The 17,583-nt window shown below is 39.4% G+C and overlaps 2 protein-coding genes across 2 annotated transcripts in view; one reads left to right on the top strand and one right to left on the bottom strand.

Moving 5' to 3' along the window:
* The window catches only part of WDFY4 (WDFY family member 4), a 113,464-nt gene extending 110,941 nt beyond the window's left edge, over positions 1-2,523 (top strand). Inside the window, exons 60-61 of the mRNA XM_053948975.1 lie at positions 891-1,002; positions 1,989-2,523. Of these exons, the coding sequence (XP_053804950.1) occupies positions 891-1,002; positions 1,989-2,055 (179 nt within the window). The 3' untranslated portion in view covers positions 2,056-2,523. The remainder of the gene's footprint in view (positions 1-890; positions 1,003-1,988) is intronic.
* Positions 2,524-10,228: 7,705 nt separating this feature from the next.
* VSTM4 (V-set and transmembrane domain containing 4) overlaps positions 10,229-17,583 on the bottom strand; it is a 31,985-nt gene continuing 24,630 nt past the window's right edge. The window contains exon 8 of the mRNA XM_053949794.1: positions 10,229-12,860. Within this exon, the coding sequence (XP_053805769.1) occupies positions 12,735-12,860 (126 nt within the window). The 3' untranslated portion in view covers positions 10,229-12,734. The remainder of the gene's footprint in view (positions 12,861-17,583) is intronic.

The raw sequence follows: 17,583 nt of genomic DNA, 5'->3' as shown, positions 1-17,583 counted from the left end.
TTTTTGAAGAGACTGATATTTTAGCTATTTGTAAAATATATATCTTAAGCAGTTTTCTAAATAAGGACTTAAAAGCCATCCACGGGAGCGCAGCAGAACATTCTTGTTTGTGTTTTTTTTCCAAGAGGTCCATAAAAGATTTGTGCCTATCCCAGATATCCAGTGATGTGTAGAGACAACACCTGTTTGCACATGAACATAAGGCTGTGTGTTTTCAGATGGATATAGGAACAGCATTCTTTAATAAAGAGTTGAAAGGTGTAATCAAAGCAAGGTCATCCTCCCTTAACCTATTCAGATGACTACAGAATTATTTTAAATGACCAAATATTCCCACATCTTATTCTGTGCATTAAAGAAAATAAAATTAATAGAAAACACAGTCATTAGAAAGGCCAGAGTAACCGTGATTGAGTTATGTTGTTAGGTGTGCGTATGTATGTGTGTGTATGTGAAATGTCCACAGCATTTAATTATTGGTTCTGTTATGAGCAGATTTAGATAAGTTGATAATACCAGGGCTTTATGTAATTTCTTTTTACTAGGCAATTATGGGCTGTATTATATCCTGGCAGCAAAGTATTGTGGGGCATCTTATTAAGCACAGAGCCAGTGAAAACTGATGAACAATTTTGCTGAACTAGGCATGCAATTTAGAAAGCAATAATACACAAATCCAATTTAGCACACAATTGATACCGCCGCACGTCAGCACATGTAACTATCATAGCCACAAATTAAATTGGGATGGGCCTATTTTGCAACAGCACAGGCCAAGATTAAATATATTTGTTTTCAACTTAACAACTTGCTGACCGTAAATAATAACAATCTCATCCATGCTGCCCCCCTGATGCTTTCTAAATATTTATTTTTAAATCACACAACAGGTAACAAGTGTGGAAAGCATCTTGTCCTCTGTCGGGAACTGAATCCCAGCGTTGCCCTGACTGGCAAGGCGAGCAGGACGAGTCCGGCGGTGACGGCACTGGCCGTGTCCAGGTAGGGCCACTGCCAGCAGAGGGGCCCTGGGGCTGGGCTCCTGTTGTTCATTCAGTTTGGGACTTCTTAGAGCTCAGTCGTACCTCTTGTAGCCAAAAGCAGCCCCTCAAGGAGCTGGCCTGGCTAGGTGCATTAATGAATGATGTTGGGGGAGTCATTGGATAGGTAGAAGACAAGCCAGGAGCAATGGCAGGTTTTGGCCAGAATAGTTCTAAAACTTAGTAGCTGCTACACCATCTCTGCAACACAGAAATAACTCCTGTCTTAGGAGTTGCTGGAGATACTACCTCCTTAAAATGTGAACTGGAAGTTTTTGGCCGAAGGACAACTTTGTCATTCAACTCCTCTCCATTTGCACAGCCAGCAGTATTTTAGTTTACTCAAGCCCCTCCCGCAGTCATCTGGCCGTAATATTTGTTGTTGTCTCCTACTCCAGGATGCTGTGATGTACTGTAAAACACTTACTGTCTCTTTCTCTGAAAGTCTTGAAGTTTTGACAGTTGATAAAACGTTCCTGTGTTCTGCATGCTCATCTTTTGAGCAGTTAGTGTGATGCTGATGTGCATTGGAAGGGGGAACATTTGGGGTGAGGATTAGTTTCATTAGTGTTGGTGGCACTGCATGAAGCAGAGATTTCATTGGCTGAACCCAGGATATCATGCTAACAAGTCTGAATTCTGAATCTGGACAGCAGATTATTTAACATTCATAGAATCTCAGAGAAGGGTAAGAGCTTCTGATCTGGTTAAGTTGTCCCCAACTCACCCACTGAATTCCAGGAAATTTTGGATCCAATTCTAAGCTCAATCTTTGAAGTACCAAAACTCTGACTATTCTCTAACATGGGTCTTCAATTTTAGCTTTAAAGACAATGTACTCCCCTGAATATTACATCCTCCTAATTGCTGCACATACAGGAAAAGCCTTGATCCTGTTTGTCTTCTTCTTAAACATGGTTTTCTTTGTCTTTTTCTTTCTTTCTCAAGAAATTCCTCAAAGCTCCTAGTTGGTGATGACTGGGGAAGACTCTGCTGCTGGTCTGTGGATGGATAGGAAGAAATAGCCAAGATTTGTTGGTCTTTCAACCCTTTGGATGGAGAGAAAATTTACACTTCAGAGCATGAGAGAAGCAGAGAAACTGGAAGCCTCTGGTTGGGGACAGAATCTTAAGGGAGTTGTTGGACTGACCCTGCAAATCAAGCATAATTTAAATTGGACACTGGACCCCAAAGTTGTGAGAAAAACTGACAGATATGCACATAGACAATGAGATTTTTGTACTATTTGTCTTGGGAAAACTTTTGTATTTAAAATGTTATTTTAGATACTGAATTTGACATAATACGTTGTAGTTCACAAATATTATTTAGCAAATAAAACTGCCTTGATTATGCCAAAGAGCAGTGTAGCTTAGTAATAACATATTGCATTTTTAGTATCATGAGATAAAAAATACTTGGGCTTCAAACAGGTAAATGAGTATGTCCCAGTATTTTTATTCTTCACTGACATGCAAGAATATTAATATCTCGCTCTTTCCTTCTCCCTGAATTTGCATTAAAATGTATGCATGCCTTTTGAAATGCTATTTTGTTCGCAAAGTGAAGTTTGGAATTCCCAGCCTGATGATGGTTCCTTTATCCAGCCCCACTGTGAACATGTGTTTTGCTGCAATGTTTCCTATCTCTGACTTTTTCTTTATAATAAGGCAGGCAAAATGTATGGAATAGGTGAGGAGAAAGATCTGACATGGCTGGTCAACATATTCATTAATTTTCCTTCTTTTCTGTCTTCTTTTTAACCTTGTCTTTACAGTCTCTGGAAGTTCAGTATATTAGACATACTTCAGGATTTACCTCCACAATCTCCCTTTATGGTAAAAGTGAGTATTTGTAGTAAATGAAGGCTGAGACCTACAGTGTAATAAATTCAAGTGCCATTTGTGTCCCTAGTGGGGATGGAAAAACTGTGAAAAATCAACCTGTTTAACATTTTAGCATAATTGAAAGGAGCTAAATTGAGAACTCCCTCTCCCTTCTGCTCCTCCTGGACCTGGTGAAAAGATTGAATCCTTTACCTCACATACAGAAGGGCTGAGCAGTCACACAGGCAGAGCAGCATCCTGAACATGCTGAATGGGTGAGAGATGTGCCAGGAAGAATGTGAAGGACATTATAGGCCTGAAAGCTCTTTTGTTCATACCACCAAACACATCCTTGAGCAGAATTCCCTGATTTCCAGTGCACTGAGACTGGACAGCACAGCAGGAATGAAGCCCCATGTGTGCTGCACATGAGGAACTGCTGTATGCCAAAATCGTGGTGCTAGAGACTTGCTAGCATCATTAGGAGCAATCTGGACTAGAACACAGGTTTTTACCATTCTTTTAATTACACTATCAACTTTCTTCTTCCTATGGGACACTGCTTAGCTAATGACTCTTCCTTTGAGTTACGTTGCTGAATGAGCAAATTGTCCTGTAGCAAACAGCCTTCTTCCCTCCTTCCCATGCTGAGACATGTCCCCACCAGAGCCCCTCCATGGTTCGGCCTGATCTCCTGAGTGAGTGAGGTAATTGCCTGTTGAAAATGCAGTAATTAGATGTAAGTTCATGATGCAGGCATCCAAGGAAGTCTGCATTACGTCTACACAGATGACCTGTCTGGTCTTCCTTTCTAACCTCCACGTGCATGCCTTGGTGAGTCAAATACTAATCTTTCTGTGCTCAGGGAAACATACACTGAAAACAGGCCAAGACACACCAATATTCAAATCAAAATATGGAGCAAAGGCGAACTGTGCCTATCTTTATTTTTCCTGAGGACAGAGGAAAGGTCAGTTGTCAACAACAGTGTACTACTTCTTTCTTCTTCCTTCTGCACATTCCTTAGAAATTAGCTGAGATTTGGATACATGGACAGCAAGACTTGGATTTCTGTCAACTGCAAATACAGCTTTACTGAACCATGGTAAAGGTGATTAAGAGCTGTGAAAGAAGGTCACTACCTGTGTTTTCATCTACCTGGTAAGCATCTTGAATAGCTTGCAAATTGCTTCCTCCTTCAGCCGTTCTATGAAGCCTGTCTTTGCCAAGAGCAGTTGCTCCCTGTTCTAGAGCTGGCAGTGGCACTCACTGTGCAGCCTGGGCAGCTGCACAAATGGCACCAATACTCTAGACATCAACCTGTCTTTGTTTGGTATAAGAAGAGGCCAGCTGTAGGCTGGCCATGCATGGATTTGACAGGCTCAGCTCCTTGTGCCTAACATCAGTTCTCTTAAATCTTCAGTAGTTGTTTCAGCAACATCTGTTTTGAATCACAGAGAACCGGTCCAGAGTGTGCATGTGTGAATGAAAGTCAGCATGTTAAATGTTTTCCCAAGTTGAGCATCTTCATCTTTCCTCATCTTCAAGGAGCTGTAATTTGGGAGAATATAAAAGGCAGATGAATAGAAGTGGGTTGCAATTTCATCCTAGTAGAAGTTCTCATTAGGAATGATTTGCTGTACAACAATGGTTGGTTGAAAACATTTTGCGTTCTTCTCTAGCTCCAGAGAATTTTTCCCAAACGACATAAATCATGGGAAGAAACACATACCGTGAGTACCAAAAGCATGACTCAGATTGCAGAGTTAAGGCACAAATGTCAGCATGCTGCAGATAACAAATTTTGTAGGCCTGATACAGCCAGTGTGTGTGACAGGACTAGAGTGCTACCAGGTCATTTTTCTACAGGTAATCTCTGGACAGGAAGTTTTTGCTCAAAATTTGTAATAAGTGGTTGAAGGATCAGCTGAAATGAACCCTGTTGCAACCACCTGTTTTAATATCTGTTTTGGTCTCCTGCGCATTTGGTAAATTGTGAATATCCATGAAAATGTCCAGGAAATTCCATCAGCTCTGGATGTGGAGGTGGCTTTGACTGATACATAGAAAAGCCTTGGTGCTAGGCCAGGGGCAGTAGTGGTGTGAATTGTGAGTATGCTGATGTTACACATGTCTGGGATGCATGTGTAGGGGTAGCAGATCTAGAATATGCTTGAAAAATGAAGTATAGCAATTCCACAGCAAATACTTTTAGCACAACTCCGTTGTTACTATAAGTGGAACAGTGTGAACATCAACAGACTATTATAATTATCTCCGAAGCAACTTTTGCACGGGGTAAGTAGCTCAGGATGAGAATTATCCTTAAAAGAAATTCAATGCCATAAGGATAAGAAATGCAGAAATAAGTTTTAACTCTGCCCTCTGGGGAAATGAAGAAGAGAAATGTGGAACAACCAAACCTTTGTGACTTTAAAAGCTAGTTTAATCTAATTGAGTACCATAAACCCTAAAATGCCTTAATTACACTTATTTGGTTATTACACAGGCTATCTTGCTTCCTTTTTCAGCAACAGAAGTCTTATAACACTGAGCATTAAGTAGAGCCTGATCTCTAGCATTTTGCGGGCTAGTTAACATTCATGAGGCAATATTTGCCTGTGCACTGCAAGGCCTTTGCATCCTCAAAAAAGAGAATTTATTTGAACCTTTTTTGAGAAATCTATGCATGGCAGCCTGTAATTCCCACAGGGAAATTTTCCCTGTAGTTGTCACTATGTGCTACTCTTCCCAACTCAGGGATCAGTTGTTGCATTATTGGTGTCACTGTTCAGATGTGTGCATGCCAATTATTGTCACTGAAGTCAGCCAGGCTGATGGGGGTGTTTGAGAGGGTACAGGCTGGTGTAATTCCTGTGGAGGAATGACAACCCTCTCTGTACTTTTTTCTGACAGACAGTTTGTCATCAGAGCTCTTCCCAAGCATCAGGAGGCTCATGAAAATTTGCCACATGAAATTTTTTAGAGGGCTTATCTAAAAGAGCTCATCCTTATTCCCTGCACTAGGGTTAAATGTCTTAAGGAAATTGGTACCCAGAACCAGGCAGCCTTCAGCAGTACATTGGAATATTAGTGACCATAATGAATTAGTGACCACAATAATTAGTGATGTAATGAGTACTGAGCAAATGTAGCCCTTCTGATGGGGACAGTGGTGCCTCTGTCCAGCAATCACTTGATGTGTTTCATATTCAGGTGTTGCAACTCTATGCATGTGGAGACTTTGGTGTGGAGCTGTCATGGGGGTAACAGCAGCATGGGAACTTCTTTGTTTCAGGTCAGAAATTGTCTCCTTGTTCAGTTTGGACATGAGGCTGTCAGGACATGACATGAGGCTGTTTCTCCCTTGCACATATGTTCTCTGGCCAAGAGAGACAACAAAATCTCCTGTTCCCATATCTACTCCAGTTTTGATGGGATGCTCTGCTCTCCTGAGGGAAGCACATGAAGTAAGCCACAGGGGTGAGAGTGCTCTTTTTCCCCTCCAGTGTTCAGTCCATTCCCTACCATCTCCTGTCTGTAGCATCTCCAGTGAAGAAGGGGTGGTAAGTTAAGTCTCCTCAGCCAATGTCCATGTCTTCTACGCCTTATTTTACTGACACTGCTGGTCTGATCAAAATCAAATGCAGTCAAGGTGCAGTCATTTAAATTCCCACCTTTGACTTACACAGTTGCAGAGCACCAGATCTAGTAAGTAAGCAAAAGGTGTATCTTTGTGTGACAGTGGGACCGTGGATGTTCTAAATGGTAACGGTATAAAGGAATTCCAGTAGTTACAGAAATAACCACAGCTACTGCCAGACTATGAGATTATTTGGTTGGGAAGGTGAAATCCTGATTTGCTCCAAAGCCTCTGTCTGCCTGGCTTCAGCCAGCATTTGTTGGCTTTTGTTGTGTCAGGACTCATTTGCCACCTTATTGTATAGCAGCCTGTGGTGTCCATGGGAGAAACTCGGGGCTCTTCAGAGCCTGATTATGAGCTGAATATATATTCCATATCTGGGCTGTATATTTACAGGCCCTCCTCTGTGCCAGTGTTGGGGCTGTGATAAGTGGGAGGAGGCCCACTAGAAATCTACTGAAGCAGATCTAATTGAACCAAATAGACCAGCTCAGTAGAGTAGAAAATAGTCCTTATATATCTACCCGAAGAAGATAATGACCTTTTAAATAACAGAAGTAATTTTATTTCAATACCCCAATTACTCTGAACTCTCAAATGTCAAAGTGCCAAGCACTTTCAAAATAACTTAATTTAGACATTTATAGCACTTAGACACTGCTAGTTTCTTATCTAACCTAATTATGGGTTGTACAGGAAATTGCAAAGCATCCCAATTAGTGTTATTTTTTATAGTAATGCATAGGAGCGGCCTTTGCCATTTGCTGTAATCATGTGCATGGTGATTTACTAATTTTGGCTTTTGTGTTAGTTCCTCTTCTATCCTCTGGTTGTTCTTTGAGAGCAAGCAAGGAGGAAGTAGAGGTAGAAGTGAGCATAGCTATGTTTGTTTGAGGGATTTGAAGGGCATATTTTCCTCTAAGAGCAGAGTATAGTTGCAAAGCAGGACCATTTAAGATGAAGAGGTGCCATGGAGAAAATAACTGTATAGAAAATTGTTGATCTTCCTCTGACCTGAGCACTTAGCCCATGATTCTTGACTTTTCTTATTCTATGTCCACCTTGATATAATAAGGTCTTGGAGAAAAGAAAACATCGTCTTGTAATTAATTACACATCTATAAGTATCAAAGTAATCACTGAAAGACTACAAAGAAAATTTCACCAAGTATAATATGCTTTAGTGTGAGAAGTGCAGAAAAAATGGATTTAGCTCCTTTTAAGAAGAACTGCAAGGCCAAATTAATTCCTGGCCTAACTCTCTGGCTTCAGCCCCACAGGACTAGTTCAGGGGAAAGAGATGTGTAAAGCTGCTTAACTGATTGCCTGAAAAACCCCTTCACAGAGAGCACTGAGCAGTTTTCATTCTAGTTCCTATGCACAGCAGGCAGAATGAGAGGTGGAGGAAATGGTGCAGCACCACTGAGCAGTATTCAGTGACTTCTTACTTGCTTTCATGGTAAGGGGAGAACATGCATCCAGTTACTGTTTGAATGTGACAGCTGTTCCCATCCACATGTGTTTTTTTGTCCTGTATATTTTATGTGATGTCTTTGTTCTGTGCTGTGGTCCTCCACCCTCCCCAGTGTCAGGAGAGTTTATCTTAGCAGTCAGAGAAGTTCCTGCAGGCCTCTTCATTCCTCAGGATAACCCAAAAGTATAAATGGCTAATTTCTCAAAGAAAGATGAGAGGTTGTGGGTAGTTATGTACTGCTGTTATGTACTGTGCCCAAGGTGATGCCAGTCTGGAACAGGAAGGCCAAAGCCCCAGAGGTGATCTTGTCTTTTCACAGCTCTATGTACAAAGCCCAAAAGCACTCTTGTGTTCTCATTCACTTCCTTATGGCAAAATACTGCTACAGACAAATAGGATTTTAACAAGGCTTAACTCAAATTAAGTCCATGAGGGAAAGCTTGTGTTTGACCAAACCAGTCCCTTTCCCCTAAGTTTCTCCCTAGCCAGGATCACAACCCAAGTGAGATTGCCTATGGCCTCTGTGGACATGACCTCCTACTTCCCTGCTGTAAGATGCAGGGACAGATCCTCACAGAGCAGGTCTTAGATCCTCACAGCAGGGAAACACAGCTGCAGTTCCTGTCTCTGTTACGTAAAATGAAAACCTGAGCAGGTCTCAGCAGGAGGCTCACAAAGGGCTGCCAAAACATTTCTGACCATAGTGGTGGAAGACTGAAAAGCCCTTTGTGGGGTTTGGAAACAGCCCAGCAATGCTGGTAAGGAACAAGAGAGACACAACAAGGTGCCAAGGCACAGAGGATTCATGAAATGCCTATTGCTATGCAAGAGTCGTCCACTGACATGCAGTCTTTTGATCAGCCCAGCCAAGGTAGTGACATGGAATCAAAGCTGCCAGTGAAACAAAGCACTGGAATGAATACATTTCACATCAGTGCAGAAAATTCAAAGGACCACTTATTATGCAGTAAAATTTAGGAATTCTATCTTTTACCCTGGCAGGTAAGACTGCAGCCAAAAAGGATCTTGGCACCTGGATGTCACTCACCCAAGGTGTGTTGGAGATGCCCTCTAAAAGCAGAATTTAACCTACAAAGTAAATATTACATGCAATCTTTTCTGGTGTGAGTCCCTCTTTGCCAGCATCACCTGGCCAAACCTTGGCTAAGGACAGAAGTTTATTGAACTTTTTAATGAAAAGAACCCCACAAAATTACGTTCCAGTTATACTAAAACAAATAATTTGCTTGCAATTGCAGAGATAATGGCATGCTGACCACACCTACCAATTAGAAAGTTGTAATAAAGAGTAATAAAATACCTTTTCCTTGGGCTGCAGATTCAACCCCCACACAGCCTGCGACACTAATATGATTTACTCCTATTTGCTGATGGAGGATTCTAGTAATAAAATTTAATGTGGAGGAACAAGGTGCATTTAACCAAAGCTGTAAACATATCTAATTCTATTTAAAGCTATAGGGTGCAGTACATTAACGTTTAACAATCCAATATTAAATTGGTGTGAAGCTAATAGAGCTGTATTTGTTAAGATTTCAGCACAAAGCCATGCTTTACCAATGACAACAGAAGGAGTAACCAAAATAGTGTGACTCAACAGACTCCAACTGCTGCTTAATAAGGTACTAAGAGTCTTCATGGGAACTCCTGTCATAAAAGAACGGTGGGCCACCTTCAGCTCTGTTGCTGTTCTGCTAAAGCCAGAGAGAGTTAGGCTAGGGATTAATTTGGCCTTGCAATTCCTCTTAAAAGGAGCTAAATCCATTTATTCTGCATTTCTCATACTAAAGCATATTACACACAATGAAATTTTCTTCTCTGTAGTCTTTCAGTGGGCTGCTTTGACACTTACAGATATGCAATTAATTGCAGGATGATATTTTTCCTTTCCCTGGTGATGTGATCTGATGTTATTAAATCTAGGTGGACATTGCATAAGAAAAGATACAGGAAATACCTTCTTGGGACGATGGGTGTTCTCCCAAGTAATATTTCTGGCCTTGTTTCACTCAGCTGGTCTGTTGCCTTTCAGGATTCTGCTGCATCTGAAGTCAGTTCCAAATAGAAAATATTTAAAAAGCTGGAATTTTCTGCAGAATGAAGAATTCAATTCCAAATACTGTGACTTTCTAAATGCTGTGTAAGAGATAAACACATGTCCTTCAATCTAGGAAGCAATATCACTCTCTAGGAAGCAATAAATCCTACAGAGACTAAGACAACAAATCTTAAAAATGGTAATTTATTCAGTTCAATTACCTATTATTTTAGGGAATTAGATATCAAATATAAACAAGAATATATAGGATATTAATACATAAAGAATGGTATTCATTAACATGCTGGGCATAAATATACAGTAGAGGATTCTTCAGAACAATGGTCATAATGGCCAGTTCTATGCAAAAGAAATGTAACCAAATCTGAAAGTTTTCACAGCTAAGTGGTCAAATCATTAATGTGTTAGGATTTTAAATTCCAAAGTAGCAACTAATAAATTCTATATTTTTCTAAGGCCTTTTGAACAGCTGTCTGCATTACAGATGTCCTCTCTGAATAGTCAGTTAAACTGGCTGTTTCAAAATTGATCCCTGAATGTTGAATCACTCATTAGCACCAATCTGGTTTTGGTCAATGAATTAGTTGATTGCTGTTGTCACTGAAAGTCCAACACCTGATCACAGAACAAGGAAAGCCACCACACCCTTTTGGTGGGTGATTAACTCCTGGAATAACGCAAAGGTGAAACAAGCATCTTTTTTGACAACTCACAAATGCAAACATTAAAAATGCAAATAATTACTAACAAATCTACTGATGAAAGCTGGCCTTAGTTTGGAAAGAACTGTTTTGATGATAGAATAGAATTGGAATTAGTACTGTACATAACGGTTAGCCTGATAAGCTTTTCTTAAATTCCTTTTTATAGAAGAGATTTTTATCCAATGTGGAAGAAGATGACTGCATTTTATATTTACAGATCCTGGCTAGACAATAGCAGACTATGTGTGCTGCCTAATCTCTACCACTGTTCAAAAAAGTTAAAAAGCAGTTTATAGAGACTCGCTTTTTCTGGTGAAATCCTCCAAAAGGCAGTGATGTGCTCTGTCACATGGTTGCCCTTGGATGCATGTCCCCATCCTTGATTGTCCCACCATCCTCCTCTCCTGCACTCCCATGCAGTAACAGGAACGAGGGCACGAATGTTCCTGTGGTGATTCCCAGCTGTGCTCTGAGCCCTCCCTGGTGAGAAGCTGTTCTGTCACTAAAGGGGTGTGACCTGTAAAGGAAGAAGCAACTTGGGCCATCTTAGTTATGACTCCAGAGCCCAAGGAGTGCTACTCCAAAATCCACATTAAATACTGCTGAATAAGCAGCCTGTCATGGGGCTCCCTCACAGACCTGGAGAAGACCTGGCATGTGCCAAGTACGGCTCTCCATGACCTGATGGTGACCTAAAGAGCCCAGGCTTCTACATCTCCATGAACTGCACGGTTACTCAGGGGTTAAAGCTTCCCAAGAGCTGAAAGATGTCAGGTATTTGAATTATCACTGAGCTTTGGGGAAATTTAGACGCTGAAGATACATGAGTTTGAAAACATCAGTCCAGCTACTCTTCATGACTGAAATGCTCAGGATGGCACAGAATAGCTCATTTTCCATGAATGTGTATCAGAGGAAAAGGAACCTCTCAGTTATCAAGACGTAAAGTAAAAGGAATGTTATTTTGTGTCCTGACATTAGGTTCACTTCCCTATCTCCTGAGCCCTGGTCTTTCCAAAGAAATAACTCTAAAGTCAGCAGGGCTTTACAGAGTCTGTTCCATACTGAAGGAGATGATGTGTAATTTTTTCCTCTAGATCAGCAGCTCATTAGTGCAGGCTAAAGGAGGAAACTTTTACAGGTTTGGAAATGCGAAACTAAACCAAGACCAAAAGCAGTGTCCTGGTTCTCTCAGTTTTTTACTCATGATCAAGTTTTTCCTATTCCCAATCAGAATTTTAAAAAATCACATCCTGGGAGATATTCCCAAGCTATGAATATTCTTCCTTAAATCATGGGAGTTTAACTATAAATGTTTCCTTCATATTATTTTGAAATATTTTATTTCAAACACCATACTAAAAGTAGCGTACATTTTTAAAGACAATGTCATTTACAAAAGGGAATTTGAAAACATAGAACACAAACCTTTTTAACTATTTCTGAAGAAGGGAAAAAGAAGTAGAAAAAGTAATTTTAGCTTTTCCTTGGCTTCAACAAAAGGTCTCAGCGTTACTGGGTTATTATTTTTCTGATAGGACGAAATGCATTAAAGTGGCCATTTTCCTGGTCAGTGGTCTTTTCCTTCAGTAGCAGGTTGATGGGCAGGGATCCTGCTGTTTGTCCTCCTGAGGCTTGCTAAGATACTGACATTTGCAGCTGGACTCATCACATCAGCAGTAAAGAAGGAATAACGTTTAGTGTTCAAAATGCCCCTGGTGGAACTTCAGTCCATTTCCAACAGAGGTACAGAACACCACAAAGGGGATCTCTGGGATGTCACTTGTTGACCAGCTGCTTTTTCTATGATTACTTTCAACTACATCGTGTTTAAAAGTCTCATAGAAAAATAGAAGTGCATGAATGAATATAAAAAAATAAGGACATTTGTATGATTTTTATAAATAAACAGCACAGCAAGAATTAAATAGAACACAGACAAAGGACATTTATACAGGCATGAACTATTACAGCTTGTTCTCCTCAAAGAGTATCTGTGCGTAGACTGTCATACTGGAAATGCCTTTGGCTTCCTGAATTGGCTTCATCAGTTCAAGTTCAGCATATGTTAAATTCTCCTCTGCGATTTTTGGCTGCAAAACACAACCAACAAATTTGTTATAATGTCGTTACCACTGAATGTAGGTATTTGATAACATTGGGTATAGTTCTTCTCCCACCCATTCTAATTCTGCTAGGTTGTTAAGCAGTTTACTCTGCATTAGAGCTAGTTCATAGAAGATGAAATAAAAACAGTATTAAAAACAGGAAACAGGGCTAAGTAGGATTTTCAGATTTGCTTCTAATTTCACAAACACAGAATATTTTGACAATTCAAATATTATAGATTTGAAAGATGTATGTTAGCAAAATGTTCAGCCTTCTTAATACTAAATTTCCAAATTTTATTTATTGCAGATTTCACAATATGAAAGATATATGCCAGATGTGCTTTCCAGCTGTAAACCTTGGACCAGTTACATCTCTAATCACAGCCACTCACAGAGCCTCTCAGTATATTTCTTAACAGAACCAAAAAATGTTAAAAATACGCAGAAGGCAGAAAAAACTGGATAGAATTACTGCCATTCCAGTGGAATTTCACCACTTTTGCCAAGCTATAGATGAGTTCAGAGTTTAGAATAAAGGCCATACCACCAAAACTGTCTGCTGTATTACAATGATTGAATTTGACTTAAAACTATAAAATTTAGCTAAGGGAGATGGTCAATAAAATTTACTGAACAAATTTCTCATGTGTGGCAGAAGCTGCCTACTGCTATTGACAGCTTCATCCAGACTCAGGTGGCTTAGAGGAGGAAAATCTTGCATTGTGCTCCTGCGTGTGTTTTGCTCACAGCTGGGAGTGGGTTGTTCATGTCTAATTCACCTCAGAAAATGTAGCAACAAATAAAATAGTTGCTGTGGAATTGTATGTGAGACCCTCAGTACTTGAAATGGATTTCAGTTCATCTGTAGAAGACTGAGGTTTATGCTCCCTGAAAAAGGGTGAAGTTCTACAGCCCTATGCAAGTGAAGAACTGGAGAATTGGTTCTTTATCTTCTTGAGTACTGTGTTCTACCCAAATAACTGGTGTCCTCAAGTTGAAATGCAGAAGACAATAAAAAAAACAAAACATTTCAGCCATGAAAATTTCTGCAGTCACAAGAAGTAACCATGAAAAGCTTGCATCTCTCAGACTAAGAAATGGCATTTGTAAACTTAAAACTGAAGTTTAAAGTTCATAAAGTTTCAAAGTTCATAAACCAAGTTTTTCCACGCAGTACTTAAATGTTAGGAAGAAATTGTAAATATTTGCCAAGGTCAAAAGTTTCACATTTTATTTATTACTTATTTATTTCTGATTTAACACAAATGATTCCTGTTTCATTGAAATGTGTTTGAATAAGTATTGTATTGTCTTCTGCCTAAAAAGATAAGCATCTAATACCCTCTGAAATCAGTCCCTGTGCTCCCCTGCTTCCTGTCCTTCACACTGCACTGGAATCCTCTCCTTTTGCCGTGACAGTTGCTCACACTCAGCATTTCAGGTTGCTTACATCAGGGTGAGAAAGTTTACACTTTTCCAGCATTAATTTAATGTTATTTCTTCCCTGCAGATCAAATCCTCCAAAATTTGTGCAGCTGCTGCTGTAAGTGGTGTTGCTGAAGTCAACCAATCTGTGCAAAGTGAGTACAAGCCCTTTGCAGGGCACTGCCTGCAGGGCTGGCACCTTTGCATTTCACTGGTCACACTGTCTTCCCTCCCTCCCCCAATACCCTATTTCGTCTCAACTCCTGGTCCTTATTCACTATCAAATGCTCTGCTCTTGACAACATAGAACATTTCCTGCATTTGCTGAATTCTCTGGTGCAATGACAAAAGGAATTCCTGTGGATCCAGACAGATCTTGACTGTAAGAGAAATCAAACATATATTTTCTTTGTTAATATATTAAGACTGAACTGAATCACAGTGTTTAGAAGGACATCTCTCCTATCCTGGCCTTGGCTTAAAGACTTGAAAAAAACTCTTGGTCAACTGCTGTGATGCCTGAAAAATTTTTATATTACTCTCTTCTTTCTATCCTGAAAGTATTAGCCTCAGTTTCTAGGCACTTCAGTTGTTTTCTGCTTTTATGCTAAGTTAGAGATTCCTTTTGAGATTTCAAATGATATGTGCCTGTCTATTCAGTTATGCTAATAACAGAAGCTAAATACAGGAGCTACATTGAGGGTGGACACCACAATAACACCAACAAATGCTGAAGATTTTATTTTCAGTGTATGACAGTATACTGAGTTTCTGTTTGAAGGTATTGAGAATTTTGCTACCAGCTTTAGTGTCACATCAGACCTTCACACTGCATGTGAAAAACCTCCTAAAAATGAATCTGATTAAACTTTTGAAACAAAGCTGTTGATCACTGCTAGAGTAAAATTCTGCATTTCCTAAGTCCGATGCAGACATCTGTTGAGGTAGAAATATTTTCATTGTTCTGTAGGAACCAGTTGTTCAGGACAAGTTAAATCTGTATATGTTTTCCCCATGTTTAATCATATTTCTTATGTTTCCATTTAGAAAGTGCCGCATGTCCTAAAATAGCCACCCTAACGCCCAGCTCATGTAAATTTTAGAAGTGAGATTTATGAAATCATATTGTCCAGGTGTTTTATTATATTATCTCAAAATTGCATTGTTTTCCAGTGTAGATTATCTCTTTATTCTTACCTTATTCTATTATGTTTGGATATGAAAAATAACACTAGATTCCCCAAAATAAGTCATTGGGCAGTAGTGGCTGATGTGTTGCTTTCATACATTTTTATGATGTTCCTATAGTAAACATAATTTAATAAAGCCAAAACACACTAAATAAATAATTGCATCTAGAAAAGCAATAAAACCAAATAAAATTAGTACTTTCATAAGTGGAAAAGGTACTTCAATTACTGCTACAAGCAACAGCACACCATAAAATGTGTAGAATAATTTCCCTTATGCATATTTCTAGTATGTAATAATTTGATTGAAAATATGAGGAAACACACAGGAGGTTCAAAATTGTGAAAGGTATACAGTTTTCAGCAAAAGATGTGTAATAACAGTACATGGGAGCCAATAGCACTTTAAGTACCTGTGGTAGCCAGGTTTTTATTCCATACACTCTTCTGCACTTCATTTATCAACCACATGTTTAATTTAATTTTGCTGGTTTGTTTGTCCAAAACCAACTTTTTTGAGCAGACAGGGAAAAAAAAAAAAAAAAACCCTAATTCTACAATTTAATCTCTCATTAGGATTGGATATTGTCTTGGCAGTGTTAACCTGAAACCGTGCCACCACCTTCTTTCTGGAACAATTGTGTGACTTTAATAACTGGTGTTATAGGTGGGATGGAGGATAGGGCAGAAGAGGAAGAGACAATGAATGACTGGCCATTCACCCTTCTCTTTCTCTCCTGGGTCTTCCTCTAGGAGGTCACTGAGATTTCTAGGGCTACAATATCCTTTTATAAAAAATTGCATCATTGTTCTAAAATAATATTGAAATTATTTTTTCAAGTAGGATTCTATTCCAATGTGGCATTCCTAGATACAGTATTTATCTTTTATGTCTGTTTTCTCATCTTGGGATCATACACTTTGCCAAAATATAAATTAGGAAGAGTTATGATTTTCCAGTGTATCTTCTGGCAAATGCAAAATTATTCCTCTTCCAGGTTTCTTCCAGTTTAATTTTAGTTTATTCCAGTCACAGAGCTTCTTCCCATTGGCAACTATTCAAAAGAGTTCACTTATAGGAACATTTTTCTTATTAAGCAATCCGCAAGGTCTATCATGTGAATATGTAAAAGAAACTAAAGTATGTGAATATATAGTTTTGTTTTTATTGGGTTTATCTAGTATATAAATGTGTTAGAAATTAACTAGAAGGGTTGGGGTTTTAATCAAAATTATTCTGAATTTTATTTCATAATTACCAGGAATGTCAAGTTTGCTCCTACCAGGCTTAGCTAGTTTGTTTCTTTGCAGCCTCAAGATGTTTGCTGTGAGCAATGTCAGACTTGAAAGTTCTTGAAGTTTTAACTAAGACTACTCTCATCCAAATTTGTGATTAGGTATGAAGAAAACAAGCAAATAATAACCTCATAAATTTAACTTCTCTGGAAAAACAACTGATGCCAACTTGCACTGCTGCAATCTGACTGTTCCATGACCACACACATTACCATGAAGATGACAAACCCAATGGGAATTTTTAGTTTACTATCAAAAATAAGCAGAAAAGGCCTGACTTCCCACTTCATTTCAGTCTTAAATATTTTAGAGACTATTGCTGCAGACATTCTCCTTTGAATTCAGCGTCTATATAATCACATGTAATGTAGTTTTTGTTTGAGATACGATACAGAAAGACTTATATACAGGGGAAAAAAACCCTATAGATGACATTGAATTTTCATCTCTGAGTTTTCTGGATTTAACAAGCATATGTCCCAAATTGTGCACATGGCAGGGGGCTAGAAGTAGATGATCTCTAAGGTCTCTTCTAAAGCCGTTCTATGAAATTCCAGTCAGAGCTTCACAGTATTTTTAGTAACTCTGGTTTCCTGCAGTAACACTTGAAAATGAAACACCACCTTCCCTGGCATGCCCTGCACTCACGAGTGAATGGATTAGGTCAGCAAGGATAAAACCCTGCCAATTCTGCAGATGTTTGCTGATGTGATTGCCAGTACATGGCAAACTGCCACCTGTGGCCCAGCCATGCCTGCTGTTGGGTGGACACGTGGTGCCCAGAGATGCTGCAG

This window comes from Vidua chalybeata, chromosome 8 (assembly GCF_026979565.1).
Source record: "Vidua chalybeata isolate OUT-0048 chromosome 8, bVidCha1 merged haplotype, whole genome shotgun sequence".
NCBI lineage: Eukaryota > Metazoa > Chordata > Aves > Passeriformes > Viduidae > Vidua > Vidua chalybeata.
The sequence above is the reverse complement of the archived record's forward strand: the minus strand, read 5'-3'. Positions and strand labels throughout refer to the sequence as shown.